Source organism: Vulpes vulpes, chromosome 9 (genome assembly GCF_048418805.1).
Source record: "Vulpes vulpes isolate BD-2025 chromosome 9, VulVul3, whole genome shotgun sequence".
NCBI lineage: Eukaryota > Metazoa > Chordata > Mammalia > Carnivora > Canidae > Vulpes > Vulpes vulpes.
This window is the reverse complement of record NC_132788.1, coordinates 25,199,240-25,215,177: the sequence shown is the minus strand read 5'-3', so window position 1 is coordinate 25,215,177 and position 15,938 is coordinate 25,199,240. Positions and strand designations below refer to the sequence as shown.

The following is a 15,938-nucleotide window of genomic DNA, read 5'->3' as shown; positions in this document are numbered from 1 at the left end:
GCTCAAGGCAGGAAATATGCTCAGAAAAGGCCCAAGAAGATCTCAAGATAATGGTTTTGGCTGATCTCTAGCCTCAGTGAGGGCCAGAAGTGAAGGCAGAGGTCTGACTAAACACTGAAGGAATATTCCAGCAGAAAGCCCATCTGCAAAGACTGCAAAAGGATTTTTTTCCTTTGTTGTGAGTGGTTTTCCCTTTCACTTTTCCCTCCCTGTTCTTCCCTCTCTTTTGGCTCCAGGCATTCAAAGAAATCACTGTCAAACACTAGCTGAATACAAACTAAAAGAACAGATACTTTAGAAACTACACATGAGAAAAAAAAATACACTTTACAAAATAGTTTAGAAGAGGACTAAATAAACAGTTATTCAGAAGAGTGGGAAGAATCTGTTTTCCACAGAACCACATTAAAATATTTTAAACGTCGGGACGCCTGGGTGGCTAAGCGGTAGAGCACTTGCCTTTGTCTCAGGGTGTGATCCCAGAGTCTTGGGATCAAGTTCCACATTGGGCTTCCTGCATGGAACCTACTTCTCCCTCTGCCTGCATCTCTGCCTCTCTCTGTGTCTTTCATGAATAAATAAAATCTTTAAAAAAATGTATTTTAAATGTCCAGATTTAAAATTACAAATGATGCCCCCCCCCCCCAAAAAAGCCCTAGAAAGTATGGCCCGTTTAAAGGAAAAAATTAATGGAAATTGTCCCTGAGAAAACACTGACTTTGCTTTCACTAGATAAAACCCAAAACTAAGGACAGAGAACTACAGGAAACCAGGAGAACAATGTCTCAAAACCTAGACTATATCAATAAAGAGACAAAATTATAAAACAGTATCAAACAGAAATTCTGGAACTTAAAAGTATAATATCTGAAATTTTATAAAAACCTCACTAGATGATTTTATTTATTTAGAAAAATATTTTTTAACGATTTTGTTTATTTATTCATGAAAGACAGAGAGAGAGAGAGGCAGAGATGCAGGCAGAGGGGGAAGCAGGTTCCATGCAGGGAGCCCAACATGGGACTGGATCCTGGGTCTCCAGGATCAGGCCCTGGGTTGAAGGCAGCGCTAAACCGCTGAGCCACCCGGACTGCCCGACTAGATGATTTTAATAGCAGATCTGAGCAGGCACAGAATAAGCAAATCTGAAGACAGGACAACTGAAATGCCCCACTCTGAGAAGAACAAAAAAAAGGAATAAAGAAAAACTAACAGAGCCTAAGCAGCCTGTGGATACCAATATATGTATAGTAGGAGTCCCAGAAAGAGAAGAGAGAATCTTGAAAGCAGCAAGAGAGAAGTCCTCATGTAGAAGGATCCTTCATCATCCTTCTACCACAGATTTCTCATCAGAAACTAGAGAGGAGGGAGAGCAATGACATTTCTAAAGTTCTTATAAGAAAAAACAAAAACAAAAACAGATTTCTCATCAGAAACTAGAGAGGAGGGAGAGCAATGACATTTCTAAAGTTCTTATAAGAAAAAACAAAAACAAAAACAAAACTACCTACCAAGAACTCTACACCCAGGAACACTATTCTTCAAAAATGTAGGAGAAATTAAGACATTCCCAGATAAATAGAGAGGGAGTCCATTGCTAGAAGACTTGCTTTACAAGAGAAATGCAAAAAGGAATCCTTTAAGCTAAAATGAAAGGACCCTAGATGGTAACTCAAAGCCATATGAAGAAAAATAACTTCAGTAGAGATAACTACATATGAGAGTATAAAAGTAAATTATTGTATTTTTGTCTTCTTTATTTCCTACCTAATTTAAAAGACAAATGGAGGGATCCCTGGGTGGCGCAGCGGTTTGGCGCCTGCCTTTGGCCCAGGGCGCGATCCTGGAGACCCGGGATCGAATCCCACGTCGGGCTTCCGCTGCATGGAGCCTGCTTCTTCCTCTGCCTGTGTCTCTGCCTCTCTCTCTCCCTCTCTCTGTGACTATCATAAATAAAAATAAAAAATAAAAAATAAAAAAAAATAAAAGACAAATGGATAAAAATAATAATAAATCCACATTAATGGGAACATAAGAATATAATTATATATAAGAATGTAGGGATCCCTGGGTGGCGCAGCGGTTTGGTGCCTGCCTTTCGCCCAGGGCGTGATCCTGGAGACCCGGGATCGAATCCCACGTCGGGCTCCCGGTGCATGGAGCCTGCTTCTCCCTCCTCCTGTGTCTCTGCCTCTCTCTCTCTCTCTATGACTATCATAAATAAATAAAAAAAAAATTTAAAAAAAAAAAAAAAGAATGTAATTTGTGATAACATACAGGAGAGTAGAGCTTTGAAAGAGCAAAGTTTTGTATGCTACTGAAGCTAAGCTTGTATTCAAGTAGATTGTTATAAATTTGGGATGTTAGTTGAAATCTACCTGGTAACCAGTAAAAAAAAACGTTAATGTACATAAAAATAAATAAGAAGGGAATCAATAGTATGCTATTAAGTATCAATTAAACACAAAGGAAGGCAAGTAATGGAGGAGACAGAGAACAAAAGAGGTATAAGACAAACAATATAAATCTCAAACTGGCAGAAATAAGCCATTCCTTTTCAATAATCACTTTAAATATAAATGAAGTAAACTCTCCAATCAAAATGCAGAGATTGGCAGAATGCATTAAAAAATGTGATCCAACTATATATTGCCTACAAAAGATTCACTTTTGACTCAAAGATCAAAAGATTGAAAATAAAAGGATGAAAAAATATTTTCCACATAAATAGTAACCAACGGAGAGCTGGAGTGAATATAACTACATCAGATGAAATAAACTTTAGGGCAAAAACTCTAACAAGAGACAAAGACCAATGTTATAAGCTGGAAAAAAAGTCAATCCATCAAGAAGATAAACAATAATTATACATAAACATACATGCACCTTACACCAGAGCCACAAAATACACGAAGCAAAAACTGATAGAACATGATAGAAATAGACAATTCTACAATATAGTTGAGGACTTTAATATCCCACTTTTGATAATGTTTTGAACTAGAAAGAAGACCAATAAGGAAATACAGGATTTGAACAAAAGGTAAGACAAATATAGAACATTCTGCTCAACGACATCAGAGTACATATTCTCAAGTGCACAAGAAACATTCTTTAGGATAGATCACACGTTAGGCCACAAAACAAATCTCAATAAATCTTAAAAGACTGAAGTCATACAAGTATCTTCTCCCAACTACAACAGCATGGAGTTAGAAATCAGTAACAGAAGAAAAAAATGGAAAATTCATAAATATGTGGAATTATATAACACAATTTTAAACACAATGGGTTAAAGAAGAAATCATAAGAGAAATTAGAAAATACAGATGAATGAAAATGAAAACATAACATGCTAACACAAAGTATGGGGATCCAGTGAAAGCAGTGCTCAGGTGGAAACTTATAGCAGTAAAAACCTACATTAAAAAAGAATGAAGATCTCACATCGGTGACTTTTAAATCAGTAATTTCATACCTTAAAGAACTGGAAAAAGAAGGGCAAACTAAACCAGTGCTAGCAGAAAGAAGCAAAGAATAAGAGTAGAGAGTAGACAGATGAAATAGAGAATAGACAGGGTGTCAATGAAACCAAAAGGTGGTTCCAGGAAAAAACCAACAAAACTGTCCCTTTAGCTGAAATGACAAAGGAAAAAAGAGAAGAGGAAGCCTTTTGACTGTACCCAACTGAGATTACCAGTTAAGCACCTCTGAGGATCATTCTGATAGGAATCTTCTTAATTAAACCTATAAACTCGATGGTGTCTGGACTATAAAGTGAGACTGTCCCTCTGGACCTGAGGACAGTGTGACAGAAACTTTGGAGCAAAAGAAGGAAGACCTGTATTATAACCCCACTATTGGTGACCAACTGGCTGTGTGTCCCTGGTCAAGTCATTTAACTTTTCTAGATACTCTCCTCCCAATCTATAAAACTGGAGAGAGGATAGGGTTGGATTATATGTTAAGGCTTCTTCCAGATGTAAGATTGCCATGATCTTATACAAGAAAATTAACACTAAATGGTTGCCCAATTTACTCAAAGCTTTTAAATCAGTGTATGGAATAATTTTAATCTAATAGAAAAAAGTCTAGGACATGCTCTCACCTAGGATGGGATAGGCTCATAATAAGAACACACTTCATATTACTTAACTTATACTAACTGTAACCTCTACCATCTTATCAATAACATTAATGTAGAAACCAAATCCTGGTCTCTTTTAGGAAGTGACCAAAACAAAATACAAACGGAATGGCCCCCATCCCATGTAAGCAGTGTACCCACCTTTCACTTTCATTGTTGCCCAGAAATGTTCCAAACTGTGAGGCATATGCATGCTCAAAGAGCATGATGAGGAAATTCTCATTAAATTCAAAAGAACAAGGAAATTGACGAAGTATCTGCCACACACAGTCCAAGAAGAGAAGAAATACAGGTGACTCCCACTTCTGCTTACTATTACAATAGGCTGACTGTGCACAGCGCTGCTGGAACGGGTGACCAGCCTAAGACAGAAGATGGAAATGTGACAGTCATGGCCTAGTGAGAGCACATTACAGCACATTCTATTACCATTATTTCACACAGTTGCAACAAAACTCTTATTGAACGGAACACCATATAATTTGGATGGCTGCTGTTTAATCATTTCAATAGATTTTAATTAATAAATTTAAACAATTTTCAGTAACTAAGGATAAAAACCATGACTTCCAAATATTTAACAAGGCTGTGCAGTTAAGGCGCAACCATAAGAACTGCAATTATGCTAGGTGAATTCTATAAAGTAAAATTTTCTAGGTCTGTAATTTCTAGCAAAGTCAAAGAATATAAGGTCTTCAGGGACCACACAAAAGACAGCTACCACCTTTTCTCTATCCAAAGTGTGGCAGATTATTGTAAGCTATGTAAACCTCACCCATAAATGGAAATAAATATGGGTGTCTCACATACAAACTTTATAAAGTCACTCCTGATACTGAATACTTAATTACATGTGAAAAAAAATTCTTTAGGAATACTTTTGTATTAGAGATAAAATTGTCCCTACTTACTTCTCTCAAAAAAAGAACTGGAAGAGTCTGACCTCTACTGACTAAAGTAAATTTAAGAATCATTTGGCTCTCTGGCTCACCCAGAACCTGAGTATTGACCTTAACCCAAATCATACCCTTCTAGGTATTTCACACACTTGCTTTTATCTTTAGGTCCTTATACTACCTTACCTGACAAAGAAAATGTCACGAACATTTTCCACTAGCTAATGGTGTTTTGATACCCATTGGAATGGTAATATATAAGTAAGTAAATCACATTCCCTTATTTGTTTGCTATGCATCATGAATGTTGCTGAAGAGATTTTTACCAAATATTTGAGATGGTCTCACTTGAACAGAGATACAGGTCAGTTGTGAGGCAGGTGAATATGATATACGTAAGAGCATTAACACATAATAAATCTAAATTTTAACTACAAGGGCCAGAAATGATTTTTCTCCAGAGATGCTTCTACTTTTAAGATCTATCTAAACATTTGTTCTTAATCACATTTACTAAATTACATAGTGTATATACATTTATAAGTTAATCTCTGACTTAAAGGATTTCAATCTATTTCATGAAGCCTTTATTTCAGTTGTCATTCAGCATTACGTGATTGCACTGTGCTCTGTGTCCTAGGGATAAAAGAGAAACAGGACATGGTTCCCTGACCTCAAAGGAATCACTTAATTTGGATGTAGTTTCAGGACTAAGGCATGAAGACAATGGATCGATTTTATCTGTGATGAAGGTTAATGTCCCAAGACTGCATGAGAGCAGTGACATTTAGTTGTATCTTAAAGCATGAGAAGGATTTCACCTGGGGAGGCAAGAGGATAAGATGAAGCCAGACAAACAACAGGCAGAAAGTGCTAGAGCACATGCCTTATAATTACAAGTCCTCACACCCCCTTCCTGGTTTTGATGTTTTTTTTTCTCTCTAGCAGAGACTGTTTCACATTTTTTGTTACTTCCCCTGTAGGTAACAAAGTATAACTAATAAGAGTTTGTTAAGGGAATGAAATACCAAGTGAGCAATACAAGCAGAGAGGCACAAAAATTGAGATGCAGTGAGGATATATAAACATTTACTGAGAGGATTAACTGCTCCCAGAAAATTAAACATACAGGTTAAACATTTTAATCAATCAAAATTTCACAAATTCTATCCATTCCTGCAAACTGGGATCACATCAATTATTAGCAGTTTCTGTGCATACCAAGTAGATTTTCTCACCTGCAGCCACTCTCTTTCTATCAGGGCCTCAAAACCACGGATGGTCCTGCTTCTCGGTTCCAAGATGATCTGGGCCAGGGAGGTAACCTGAAGTGTGGAATCAGTTCCTTCTGTTCCATGAATCAATATGGATGCCCCTTCCCTGATAGGAAAATCCAGAGTACAAAATGGGATACTCCTAACATGATCAGTCTACTCTATTAATAACATTTATTAAGTACAGTATTTCAAACTCATGCATTCTGCTCTGTCCAGTAGGGTTTAGAGGAAAAATAAGGCACATGTAGAGTTTCTCTTAGGGAAAAAACCCTAACATACACTTAAAAGTTATTTTTCTGTATCTCTCTGATGCTGATTCTACCTTTCTACCATCACCTGACTATATAAGGACGCCTTCATTACTTGTAATGTAATGGATCTAGGAAACAATACCTAAACCACACTTTCTGAAACAAGAAGAAACATAAAACTGTCAATCTAGGAAGTCAGTGGCAATGGTACTACTATATCATGATACTTAGGAGGAGTCTGGGACTCCATTATTCTAAAAACAGTTGAAGGAAACCCCAAAAACTAAATTAAGCACATCCTCTCCCCTTCCCTTCTTCCAACTCTTATATTGAAAGGACAGTGAAGAAGATTTTAAGACAACAGAAAATAACCTCACCACTTTCCCATAAGAATTTCAAGTTTGGTGACTACTATTAATTCTTTCCCCATGTGTCTATATCCTTTAGGTAGCTATAGCAAAAGGTAATTTCTTAGTATTTCCACTTTTATTACAAACATTTTCTCATGTTTCCATATTACCTTTAGAAGCATTGTATTAATGGTTATATAATATTCTATTAGGTGATCAACTACAATTTACTTAAGTGAGAATTAGACATTTAGGTCATTGCCAATTTTTATTAGACTGGAGATGATGTACTTAGCTTTTTGTCTCTTGTTGAATTATTTGAGTTTTTAATTTTGAAAATAAGACTCCCTGTCATTCACCTATGGTTAGGTTAACAGCCTCATCCTTAGGATAAAATCTCATGACTATGTAGAAGGGTATGAGCAAATATTTTAAGGCTTCTGATGTATATATTGAATCTATATATCTTAGTTATCTGTGGTATATTTTAAATTTAATTCAATTAATCTAAGGTCTATTTTTACATTTTGAGCAATTAATTATAAAGGGAGATTTTTATGGAGGTATATGTTTTTTTACGGCGGCCAGCTAAGTCTAAACAAAGGAGGGGGACAGCCTGGGTGGCTCAGAGGTTTAGTGCCTGCCTTCCACCCAGGGTGTGATCCTGGAGACCCGGGATGAGTCCCATGTCAGGCTCCCTGCATGAGACTGCTTCTCCCTCTGCCTGTGTCTCTGCCTCTCTCTCTGTGTCTCTCATGAATAAATAAAAATAAATTAAAAATCTTAAAATAAATAAATAAACAAAGGTGGGGATAAATACTGTTCTGCATCTCAGGTTGCCTTGACCTGCAGCATCCCATTATTACGGGTGCAAACCCAGATAACATGGTGATAAGTGTTCAATATCATTTGCAGTTCATAAGAAAACAGAAGCCTCTGTATTCATCATGCAAGGGGAAATCTTTTTTTTTTTTTAATATTTTATTTAAATTAAACTTGCCAACTTACAGTATAACACCTAGTGCTCATCCCATCAAGCGCCCTCCTTAGTGCTTGTCACCCACTTATCCAACCCCCCACCTCTTCCCCTTCTGCAATCCTTTGTTTGTTTCTCAGAGTTAGGAGTCTCTCATGGTTTGTCTTCCTCTCTAATTTAAGGGGAAATCTTTTAAATTTAGGTTATAAAGAAACAAAACCCTTCGCATTAACATATCATTCTGTAATATTGATTTCTCTGCCAAAGCACCTCTTCTTAACTCCTATATTTCATTAGATAAATGAGCTTCACCTAAAACAAAGAACAGTGGCAGCTTAGAAATCCCAACGCCAAGAATCTCTGCCCATTCCTGATTTTGTCATTAACTCACCACATAATCTTAAGCAATGCGTTCTATTACCAATTTCTCACTAACCATAAAAAAAATTACACAGTTTCCTAATTTGGAAGCATTAATAAAACAAATTATAGTTTCGGGTAGCCCTGGTGGCTCAGCAGTTTGGCACTACCTTCAGCCCAGGGCGTGATCCTAGAGACTGGGATCGAGTCCCACGTCTGGCTCCCTGCAAGGAGCCTGCTTCTCCCTCTGCCTGTGTCTATCTCTCTCTCTATCTTTCTGTCTCTAATAAATAAATAAAATCTTAAAAAAAAAAATTTTTTTTAAATAAATTATAGTCTCAATGAAAAGTGCCATCCAACTATATGGTGGCAATACTTACATCTACCAATTGTTTCAGAGGAATCCCCTTCTTAATAAGGACATTCTAAGCTTCTGCAACAACTTACATCAATTCTTATGCCTCTGTTCAAGTCTTCTGCCTCAAATCTCAAGGATTAGCAACCTTCAATTGAGTGAATAAATGAAAATCACTTCATATACTTCATATCACTGCCATCAGGTTTTCTCAACTTGAGATCCTGATATAACTGCATGTATCAAGTAGTTTGTAACAAGATATCTGAGAAAGAAAGAGTCATTTTACTGTGTAACAGAATTACGTATTTCCTTTCACTGGTATTTCAAAAGTAAGAGGGCAAGTTTGGCCCTCTGAGGGCAAATAAGAAAACTTCTTTTCAGTTTAAGGAAAGGAAAATAGGTAGATTCACAATTCGAGGATTTTTATAGAAATAAACACTTCCTTTAGTACTTAAAAAAGTTGTGTCATTGAAGACGTATGTCGGTGGTTTATATTCATTCAACAAACATTAGTCATCAATAAAATGCCAGATTCTATACAGTACTTCATCAATAACTGAATGGCATTGATTGTCTTAATTTATACAATGATCTGAACATAAGGTATAGACGAGGCACAAACTTTAAGCCATTCTTCTTCTTTTTTTTAATATTTTATTTATTTATGAGAGACACAGAGAGAGAGAGGCAGAGACACAGGCAGAGGGAGAAACAGGCTCCATGCAGGGAGCCCGACGTGGGACTCGATCCCCGGGTCTCCAGGATCACACCCTGGGCTGCAGGCGGCGCTAAACCGCTGAGCCACTGGGACTGCCTAAGGCACGAACTTTTAACACAATATAAACACAGTTTGGATAAAAGCAAAGTCTGGTTAGCAGTGAATGTCCCATTCCAGAACACTAAAATACACTTTACCTGTCGATACACTGAGCAGCTAGACAAGCAGTTGTAAGAATCTCTTTGATGTGAGTCAGCCAGTTGGAAGCTTCCAATTTACCGAGCCATCTGTCCATGTTATGTGTTTGGTCATTACAAGCTTCCACAAGTTTGATCAAGCTCTCCTGAAGAATGTGATACCTTTAAAAAACAAGAAAAAGTAAAAAAGAATATAGAAAATACAATGATGAAGAGGGAACCAAACCAAAACCCGAACTTCTAATATATCCAAGAGAAAAAGTAGCTCACGTTAGTAGAAAACTATTTACCTTGCTATACAATAACTTGATGATTAAACACTGAAAAACTAATACTTAACCATAGTTGTAAAGTTGCTTAATATGCCTGTCATGGTAAACTATTCCTCAGATGAACAGATTATACCCAATTCACACAGCTGAGTTATCTAACTAGGGAGCAGGTCAGAACATTGCCTTTTGTGACAAGTCACGAGGCACACCACTAACATCTGCAATCCTGTTCCCATGGATCTGCCAGATATGCAGTACCTTCAGGAGGGATGGCCAGGGCCAGCTCAGACCCCACTGTTTTATTAGCTCCAACCCCCACTCATCCATCCAGAAGCCCCTCTAAACCTCTAACTGCAAGCATAAACAAAAGATGCAAGTGGAGGAAACAGGATGTGAGAACAGGTGGGTGTGGGGGAAAGTAAGTCTCTAGCCTTCTGACTTAGAAAAATGTACTTACTAGTGTTATCTGATCAGTTAAGTTTGGTGACCAGTGATCCACAAGCAGGGGAATGGACCTTGTGATGATGAAATTGCAGAGTTAACTTAGAGAAAGCATGTTATTTGACTAAAAGTCACCTTTGAGCACCCAAGATTCAGTTTTCTGCTTATCTTATAAAACACGACAGGATATACAGACAGACAGTCAGACAAGTTCTGACTTTAAGTTAACGTGTAGGTTCAATTGAGAACTTGTGATTTTTGAACAGCGAAGGACCTACTCACTCTAATTTGCTTCAAATAATAGTCCATTAATGTCTCCAGAATCTTTTACCTCTCAATGGACTTATGAATCCGCCTCCACTGGGGATAATGAGCTTCTTGTTCAAAGCCACCGCCTTTGGCTCTAGCTTGTTGAGCTACATTTAAAGATCGAGTATCAATGATGTAGCCTCGTTTTCCTGCCCTCAGGGTAGCATTTATCAGCTTCTCATCTTCTTTGCACCTTCTCCCATTTGTGCCAGTGAGTGGCTGACCGCTTCGCATGATTACCTAGAGGCACAATGCAGTTTAAAATTTAAGAATAGCTGCTTTGAAAGTTTTTTTTCTTTTTTTTTTTCTTAAGATTTTATTTATTTATCCACGAGAGACATAAAGAGAGAGAGGGACAGAGACATAGGCAGAGGGAGAAGCAGTCTCCATGCAGGGAGATTGACGTGGGACTCAATCTGGGTCTCCATGATCACACCCCAGGGTTGAAGGTGGCGCTAAACCGCTGAGCCACCCGAGCTGCCTGAAAGTTACTGAAAAGAGAAATGAAGTAGCTATAAAGTATGTAAAAAAAACGGTGTGACACTTTGAAGATGAATTTAACCCAAAACAAAGAAATATTTCTATATATTTGCTATAGTCAATAACTGTAAAACAAATACAAGCCTTGCACTTTAACACAGTTTTTCTTCATACTATCTCAAAATACTTCCACATGATATATTATAGCTGCTAAAGAGATCAATATTACAATTCATTTAGTCCGTAAATTGTTTACTGGACACAGCCTTGTAGTAGAAGAATAATGGCCTACATGCCAGTAAACTTTTGCTTCAACTATATAAACAGCATTGGCAGGTTTTATCAAGAATTTCTGTTTTAGTCAAGAATTTTAAAGGGGTTATATGTTGGCAAATCGAACTCCAATACAAAAATATACAAAAAAATTTACAGAAAAAAATTATAAAGAGAAAAGGCATTAATTTAAAATAAAAAAGTTTATATATTCTTTGAGAATCATTTTAAATCTTGAAAGCTGTTTGTCTATTATTTATTCTCCTATGGCTCTCTTTTATCCTTTTCAGTATTTCAAGACTTAAAAACTTATTTCCAAAGACCATCAACTATATATTTTGAAAGGCCTGATTTTGAAACTTTTCTCAAGAAATTAGTATTATATTGATCTCTTCCCTGGTGAACGGTTTAGTTATTTCCATTTCACCTTATAACATATGCTGTTACCTTAACTACCTTGAAATTTAACATGATCAAGAAAGGTCATCCAGATGATGACAACAGCTAACTCCCAGACTGTGCTAATCATGTGATTGATACACAGTATATTTAATATCAGTTTCTAAAATGCTTTGTGATGAACCTTAATTAACAGAAACACAGCTGAGCAAATGGGATAGATGACCTGATGCCAAAGGAGCAAATTTTTAGAAATATTTTTATCCTAAATATCTATGCTTGACTTATTATCTTGGGGAAAAAAGGAAATGAAACAGGACTATAACTTATCCACTAATTTACTACTAGTTTCAAAATGAGAAGCAGAGTTATTGACTGAGAGAAAATAAGAGGACAGAAACGGATTTAGAAAATATTTAGGGGGGCTCTGGGTGATTCAGTCAGATAGGTGTCCAACTCTTGATATTGGCTCATGTCATGATCTCAGGGTCATCAGATCAAGCCCCATGTCAGGCTCCATGCTCCTACTTAGGATTCTCTCCCTCTGCTGTAACCCCTATCCCTCCCACTCATGTTCTCTCTCTCTCTCAGAAAAAAGGGAAAATATTTAGAAACATAGATACAGCAAGTGTTTGCCTGATCAATTACTGACTCCTGTGCTTACTAAATTGTAACCAATAATGTGTCACTCTTCTCCCTTTCAAAAATAAAAATGTCTGCTCAATTTACCTTTACAGGGAAATCTGGTAAAGATAATTAAAATAAAGTATTTAGTTTATTATTCAACCGTTATTATTCTGGTTGAAGAAATTTTTCTACCTAACAGCGTTATTTCAAGTATCAAATGAACATTAGTTCCTTTTGTATTGAGTCCTGAAGATAAGCCTATCTAGCCTTTCTAATTTTGAGCAGCATCACGAAAAGAATTCAAATCATATCCTAATCACATAAAAACACACTAGTCCTGATTCCCGGGAAGCCCGGGTAGCTCAGTGGTTTAGTGCCGCCTTCAGCCCAGGGCGTGACCCTAAAGGCCCCAGGATCGAGTCCCACATCAGGCTCTCTGCATGGAGCCTGCTTCTCCCTCTGCCTGTGTCTCTGCCTCTCTCTATCTCTCTGTGTTCTCATGAATAAATAAAATCTTAAAAAAAATAATAAAAAAAAAAGCAATTAATGCAAGAGATTCAGTATTTAAAAAAAACAAAAACAAAAACACACTAGTCCTGATTCCCTAAAGTTTAAAAGAAGGAAGTCCTAGCAGGAGAGACTAATCACACTGATGAATAAGTACACAGAAAAGGGAACTGCAAACCAAGGCTTTCAGTGGATCAAGCAGCAGTACTATACACTTACCATTCCATTTTTTTTATGATAATAGCTGAGTACTGGGAAGCGTCCTCCATGTCGAAATGTAGCTACCTTACGAAGAGCTTCATCATCAATGGATTTGGGAACTATGACAATTGGTGGGTAAGAAGGGCAGACAGCAAATTCCTTATTGACATAGCTTAACCTCCATTCACTGGTCTGAAAAACACAAAATACTTCAACGCTAAGCAAGTATCTCTGTCACAAAATAATCTGAAAAGTTTAAAGGACCTTAGAGATTAACTTTCATACAATGAAGAAGCCATCTCTCAGGAATTTATTATAAGGATACCTAACCCACACTTAAAGGAGTTCTATTCTTCAGTCAGCTTCCTGCTATGCTAGGGATCCTCCATTCCTAGAAAGTGCTTCCTTAAATTGGACAAATTGTGGTTCTATAACTTCCTCTATTGTTTTTACTGTAATTTCAGCATAAGTTCCTATTGCACATGGTATCCTACTAAATATGTGAAAGACAGTTGTTTTCCCCTTTGTGTCCTATTCTCCAGGTTAAATATATTACATATATCCATGATTGTCAAGGCTGACATCATCCCATTCATCCTTCTCTTTTGGATACCATTTACTTTATTTTTGGTACTCTTCAGGATAGCCACAGGAAGACTGTAATAATCTAGATAATGCTTTGCAAGAATAGATGAAACAAGAACTACTACCTACATCAAATCCCTTGTTCCTTTATGTTAGTCAAAAAAAGGAAAATGTAGGGGTGGCTCAGTGGTTGAATGTCTGCCTTTGGCTCAGGTTGTGATCCTGAGTCCTGGGATCAAGTCCTGCATCAGGCTCCCAATGGGAGCCTGTTTATCCCTCTCTGTATGTCTCTCATGAATAAATGAATAAAATCTTTAAAAAAAAAAAAAAGGAAAATGTAGAAAGACTGGTAATATCTTTCTTAAAACAATAATGACTTAATACTCAAAAAAATAATTATACTTAAGCAATCAATGAAATAATTTCTAACTATACTAAGGATTAAAAGAATACCATAAAAAATTATCCAATGACAACTTATTTCAGACCTCAAAAATAAAAACCCCTTGAAAACCATAGAAAGCTAGTTACAGTTAAAAAATAAATAAACTTTGCATGTGCAAATTTTGATATGTTCTGATAAATGAGAGTTAGCCTAACATACTGGTCATGGGATCCAGTACCAGGAAGATAAAAACTGAAGTATGGTCAAAGTACTATAGAAAAAGAGAATTTTTAAAAATTTATTTATTTATTTTAAGAGATTTTTTAAAAACCCCTTTTACATGATACAATATATTTTTAAATTAAAACATTTTCACTTTTCAAAGAAAGTTACTCTCTTTACCAATTTTAAAGACAGTTTCTAAAGATTTATTATTTAAAAAAACAATTTACCTGTTTACTGTTCACCTACATCTCCTAATTCCCTTTCCCCAGAGGCAACCATTTTCAACTTCTTTAGCTTTTCATTTCTGGTGCTTACCTCCAAATTTCTAAATAACATGATTTTACTGTTACTTCTTGAATTTCACTATTAGGCATTACTTATTGATTTCCTACTCTGGAGAATGGTAGGATTGTTCACTGACCTGCAATGCCACTTTCTGGCATATATTAAGTTTTCATACGTAGAGTGCTCTCTATTCTGTCCCACTGTTATTCGTAGTAAGTCCCATAGCTTTTAGAATAGCCTTGATATTTAGTAGGCTATGTCTCCTCCTCCCTCCTTTTTTGTTTTTTGTTTTAAAATCAGTAAATTATTTATTTTTTCTACAGTTGTTCTGGCTATTCTAGTAACTGCATATCTACATAAATTTTAGAATAATTTTGTCAATTTCTATAAAAAACAGTCATTGGAATTTTGATAGGATTTTCGCTGAGTCTATAAATCAATTTGGAGACAACTGTCATCTTAATGAGAGGTTAGCAAACAACAGTCTGCAAGCCAAGTCCAGCCTACTGCCTGTTTTTATAAGTAAAGTTTTACTGAAACATAGCATTACCCATTCATTCATTGTGTGTTACCTATTGCTTTCACACTACAACAGCAGAGTGGTGTAGTTGTAACAGAAATTGCGTGACCCACAAAGCCTAAAGTACTTACTTTGTGGACCACTACAGCAGTCAGTGCACTACAGATCTTAGTCATAGTCTTCTAATCCATGAACATGGTATATCTCTCCATTTTTGGATATCCTTCAGCAATGTTTTGTGTTTTTCAGTGTACAGAATCTGCACTTCTTTTGTTAAATTTATTCCCAAGTATTTTATTCATTTTCAGTTTGCCTGTTGTCAAGACAAGCAGGGGGACTGGGTAGGGAGAGAGGAAGAAGCAGACTCCCTGCTGAGCAGGGAGCCTGAGCCAAAGGCAGATGCTTGACTGAGCCTTCCAGGCACCCAAATCTAAGCATTCGAAAGCTGTAAGTTTCTATTTATGTACTTATTTATTTTTAAAGATTTAATTTATTTATTCATGAGAGACACAGAGAGAGAGACAGTCAGAGACATAGGCAGAGGGAGAAGCATGCTCCATGCAGGGAGCCTGATCTCAGGACTCCGGTATTATGCCCTGAACCAAAGGCAGACGCTCAACCAATGAGCCACCCAGGCATCCCTAAGTTTCTCTTTAAACATTGCTTTAGCTATAGTTCACAAATTTTGATGTTGCATTTTTATTATAATTCAATTCAAAATATTTTCTAATCTCCTTTATGATTTCATTTTCTACTCAGATTATTTATAAGTGTTTTGTTTAATTTAGAAATTTTCTGGGTATTCCTAAATACCTTAGTGTTATTATTGATTTCTAACTTAATTTCTTTGTGGCTAGAGATTACATTATACATTACATTCAATCATTTTAATATTGAAA

At 36.5% G+C, this 15,938-nt stretch overlaps 1 protein-coding gene across 1 annotated transcript in view; it reads right to left on the bottom strand.

Annotated features, from left to right (window-relative positions):
• Window positions 1–15,938, bottom strand: part of MTMR9 (myotubularin related protein 9) — a 53,498-nt gene that overhangs the window by 15,661 nt on the left and 21,899 nt on the right. The window contains exons 4-8 of the mRNA XM_072719635.1: window positions 13,058–13,231; window positions 10,575–10,792; window positions 9,531–9,692; window positions 6,282–6,423; window positions 4,289–4,509 (exon numbers count right to left, since the gene is read on the bottom strand). Of these exons, the coding sequence (XP_072575736.1) occupies window positions 4,289–4,509; window positions 6,282–6,423; window positions 9,531–9,692; window positions 10,575–10,792; window positions 13,058–13,231 (917 nt within the window). The remainder of the gene's footprint in view (window positions 1–4,288; window positions 4,510–6,281; window positions 6,424–9,530; window positions 9,693–10,574; window positions 10,793–13,057; window positions 13,232–15,938) is intronic.